Here is a 4,536-nt window from a genome sequence, read left to right on the forward strand (position 1 = left end):
AGAAGAAAATCGCGATACACTCATTACTTAAAATTTATTCAAATAAAAGAGCTATTATGAAGCTATATTATCCAGTGAGTTATGAATAATGTGAACGATGTAAATGAGGATATCATTAAATTTATCATACAAAGATTCACTTAAGAATATATAGTTATTATATTGTGTTATTATTGACATTACTTCAAAAAGATAGATGAACGAAATAGATATTACGAGACGTTAAGTAATATTCGTTAATTTTACTATATAAAAACGATTATATATAAAGCAAATCGCGCAATTTTGAGCAATCGTCTGTCTAACAGCATTGTCTCAATTATCTCCTACATCACGAACTTCTATATTGATTAATATTTATTGAGTCATAACTATCAAAATGTTCAAATTTTTATCGACAGATAAATAAATATGAAAAATATTTAATATATTTTATAACAAAATTGGGATAATCGAGAAATCAAACAATTGCAAAATGGACAGGATAAGATATAGGATGTCGCTAAAATATCTTATATCGAAATGTTTTTAATCATCCTCTTTTATTGTAAATATCGTTGCAAAATTTATTGGCCATACAAGAGAAAGAGAGAGAAAAAAAGAGAGGAAACATTCCTTTATTTTTTTATACGTATATATTACACATCTTTTATAATATTTTGTAAATTATTTTATAGACTTCGTAAAAAACATCTATCATGCCCATCTGCGAACAGGCAATAAGATACTCTCTTTGAATTTAGTATATGTATACTTATGATATAATTTACCAATGCTTTTTTAATGGTAATTGTTTTGGAACAGAGGTACAGTAGAGGCTTTTTAAATGCCGCATCCTCAGGATCATATCCCACTTAAAATTTATTCGATGCTCTATAATTAGTAAAACAATCAAACGATATTAGAACGCCAAAATCCAATTCAGCTGTCTCTTTGTAATGACTGTGTGATAAAGTTACACATATAATATTTTCTATAATTGCAGATCGTTAAGCGAAACTGACACTGATACAGTTTCGATTAGGTAGTGAAACTACCCTCACTGCTCGTAGGTACCGCGTATTATTCTTAGCGAGTTGTTGTATTACACTGTGATAGTGACGTCGTAAGAGTACATTATTGTATTATCTGTCGCTCGATCTCGTTCTCTGCGAACGAAAAAAAAGAGAAAGAAAAAAGTATCGCATTGAATATAAGATGTACCTGTAAAGACACAATTTTTTTCCACGACGCGGTACAATATTGCGTTGCAATAGTCGGATTCCACAATCTCGAACTGGTAATAATTGTCTCAATAAAACATTTCGAGTCGCTTTTCTGAATTACAATGACTTATTTAACAATATACAATACGATATACCGAGAGAATACCCAGCGTTGCGTTACGTTGTGTTGCGACTGTAGAGCCCGCAAGAGCTTATTCTTACTCTTCAAGGCTATAGAGGCTGCGTGATCCTCTTTCGCTGATGAATGCGAGAATCTGACTCAACGTCCTCAGCACAATCTCAGTTTCCGCGTGCGTCCTGCCGCGTGAGGGACATTTAATAGATTTTTATACAAATGCAGATAAAAGAACCTTGACAAAAAAAAAACGAAGAAAGAAATTATATCGAGTGTGCAAATTTTTCCTACGTATAAAATACACAAAGCAGCATTTTATCAAGATTATACGCAAACCTACACGGGTCGATATTCAGCGCTGTACCTTTATCAGATAATATTGTAAATATACATTGATCATGATAAATTGGTCCCTTAATCCTAAGTTACCTTTTCTATTTTACTGATCCATCTACAGCGAGTATATTGATACATGATGCGCAAATTTGAAGTTTGTAAGCAAAATATAACTCGCAAATAGAAGATATGTATGACAGAGTGTGATATGTAGTAAATATCGCGCTTCGTTATTACTGCGAAGATTTTCTCTATTTTTTTCGGCCTTAATCTCAAGCAAGCTTGTATTTTAACAGTCTTATTCCAATTTCTTGCTGTCCTGCTCAATGTGAGAATAATTTTTCTTCTTTTTTATTTTCTCTGAAGTGATTCATTTTTTTATACGAAGGAACAGAATGTGTAAAGTGCGTTCTAGACTCGATGTATGGATTTAATTTATCGAACTATCTGAAATTTTATCAGTGTAATTAATATATAATAATAATATGTTAATGTTTTTGCTGACGTGTTGAAATATGAAATATTATATACATATAGAATTCTTATTATAATATATTACTTTTTTTTATTGTAAGGAAAAATCTCTTATGTTTATCTTATTGAATATTTGAAGGATCATCCTCTTTCCTTCCTTATATACGTATACTAGGTGTTCAATGAGGGATTCGAATTATAAAAATACATTATAAAGATTTCGGCTGCATTTTGTATATTTTATTACTTCGCGGAAGAATCGAACGAGTTAATGATACATGTGATAATTGTAACATGTTATAAACTATATATGGTCATTATGTGCAAAAACATAATGTCAAAACATATCTTTATAGGGTAAAGACGTTGTGATTCTGTGATCGCTAGAAGATCTGCGGTCAAGTTTTGGCCATTAGTTGATGCACCGCCAGTTGTACACGCAATTCCACGCAAGCGTCTTTCTCCTCGATAATACTACGTATCAACGTCGTCATCTTCTTCTGCAGAGAGAATCGTATAAATGTACAGAAGTAGAACAAAAAAGCTGTTATGAACGTACCTCAAGTAATTGATTTTCTTTGATTAGTTGTATCATGGCTGTCATTTCGGCTTCATTAGGAGAATGTGTCCTCTCTTTGGGCTTCTTCTTTTCTTCTTTTGTGCTGCGTTCCGTCAATATTTCCATCAATCGTTTGATCTCACTTCTTTCCTGATTGATGCGAGATTTCAATAATGCTTGCATGTTCAACAATTCCTCATAGATCAGCCTTTCTCGCAATTTGTCTATGACATCTTCTTCAGACTCTGTATATAAATTAATGATAATGTGTACTTAATTTAAGAATGTATTAGAAATTACATACTATTAATTATGTACCATTTGCTCTATCATTCGGCATTATATTCTCAGATTCTTGCGGTGTGATTGCAACCTCAACCGCGGAATCAACCGCGTCTTTCTCTTGTACATTTACATTTTGTTCATTTTGCGTGGCGTTCGCACTGTTACTTGAGCAAGAACACTTTTCTTTCGTCTCTTCTGCGCTATGCAATTTATTATCTTTTTTTATCAATATCGAATTGGTTAACGATTGAGCGTCACCAGATATTGCCTGTCCAGGATCTTCTTCTGCAGTTTTTGGCTTCTGCAAGATAGATTCCGTTGGAATATTATCGGACTTTATTTCTTCATCCAGACTCTTTTGCGTAGCACCTTCCAATTTTTGAACAATTTTACATTTTCTCTGCAAAGTACAATTATGTCAATGTTCTTTATACGAATTTTTAAAATGTTCTTATAGCTCTCTGTACCTTCAGTTGCGTTATCATGCGTTGTACCTCCCATAATTGTTCCTCACGAGATTTCGTTACAAAACCGGCATTCATTTGCATATGAATTTGGGAAAGTAACGATTCCTGTTTGGATAATTCCGCAGCTATACCCTCCACGGAATCTGGCAGATTCGTACTACCGGACGATAATGGTGGTATATATTTTATCAATTGTATATTTGGGAACAGAGCTTTGCAATGGAATAATAAAGCCAATAGCAATCTGTGACTCATTTGTAGAACCGGACTTAATGTCATTGAAATCGTTTGTGCGTTCATTTTTGTTGTTTTTTCCTGAAGTAAAATTTATTGAAAATCAATTGGAATATACGTTTTAAGAGAATAATGTATTAAATTGATTGGAAAATTTGTGTCGCTTCACAATTTTTATTTCCAATAAAATTAGAATTTTCTATTTCTAATAAAATTAGAATATAATTTTAAAAAAAGGATCTAAGCATCTAAGCTCATCTGACAGACCTTTTGTATCGAACTAATAATATTTTAAACATACTCGTGCCGTGACATTGTCCAGATGCAACGTGACCCATGCCAGAAGAATCCTGTTGCATTCAGGTAACTGCTGTGTCAACTGGGCCAATTGCGCTTCCCGCTGAGCGACATCCTTGGTCGAAGCTGCTTGCTCGAAGCGTGATATCGTTTCGCTATTCTCCAGCACAGGCTCTGGCAGCTCTCTATATCACCACAATGCGCACTTTTTCGTTTGATCTTAAAACACATGGTGAGAAGGAGGATAGAATTCGCAGGTATACAAACCTAAGAAAGAGTATCAATAAGCTCGTAGCTACCGTGGGTTCGAACTCAGATATATTCACCAGCTCTCGATTATTATACAATTTTTTCAAATGCTGAATTTTTGATTTCACTCCAGGGGCTTTGTACAGGCCTTCCACATTCATCCCATGCTCCTCTACATAATCTATGCAATCTCGTATCACCAAAGGTAATTTGACTCCATCGTGACAACAGCTTCTTTCGACTGCTAGATGAAGACTAACACCAAAAATTGGTTGTTCCTCTGAGGAATATAAT

General features: G+C 33.7%; 1 protein-coding gene across 1 annotated transcript in view; it reads right to left on the bottom strand.

Annotated features, from left to right (window-relative positions):
- Positions 1-2,376: 2,376 nt before the first annotated feature.
- LOC108687371 (ralA-binding protein 1) overlaps positions 2,377-4,536 on the bottom strand; it is a 3,913-nt gene continuing 1,753 nt past the window's right edge. The window contains exons 5-10 of the mRNA XM_018193090.1: positions 4,261-4,522; positions 3,998-4,178; positions 3,463-3,777; positions 3,029-3,395; positions 2,711-2,955; positions 2,377-2,651 (exon numbers count right to left, since the gene is read on the bottom strand). Of these exons, the coding sequence (XP_018048579.1) occupies positions 2,550-2,651; positions 2,711-2,955; positions 3,029-3,395; positions 3,463-3,777; positions 3,998-4,178; positions 4,261-4,522 (1,472 nt within the window). The 3' untranslated portion in view covers positions 2,377-2,549. The remainder of the gene's footprint in view (positions 2,652-2,710; positions 2,956-3,028; positions 3,396-3,462; positions 3,778-3,997; positions 4,179-4,260; positions 4,523-4,536) is intronic.

This window comes from Atta colombica, unplaced genomic scaffold, assembly GCF_001594045.1.
Source record: "Atta colombica isolate Treedump-2 unplaced genomic scaffold, Acol1.0 scaffold205, whole genome shotgun sequence".
In the NCBI taxonomy this organism is placed as follows: Eukaryota; Metazoa; Arthropoda; class Insecta; order Hymenoptera; family Formicidae; genus Atta; species Atta colombica.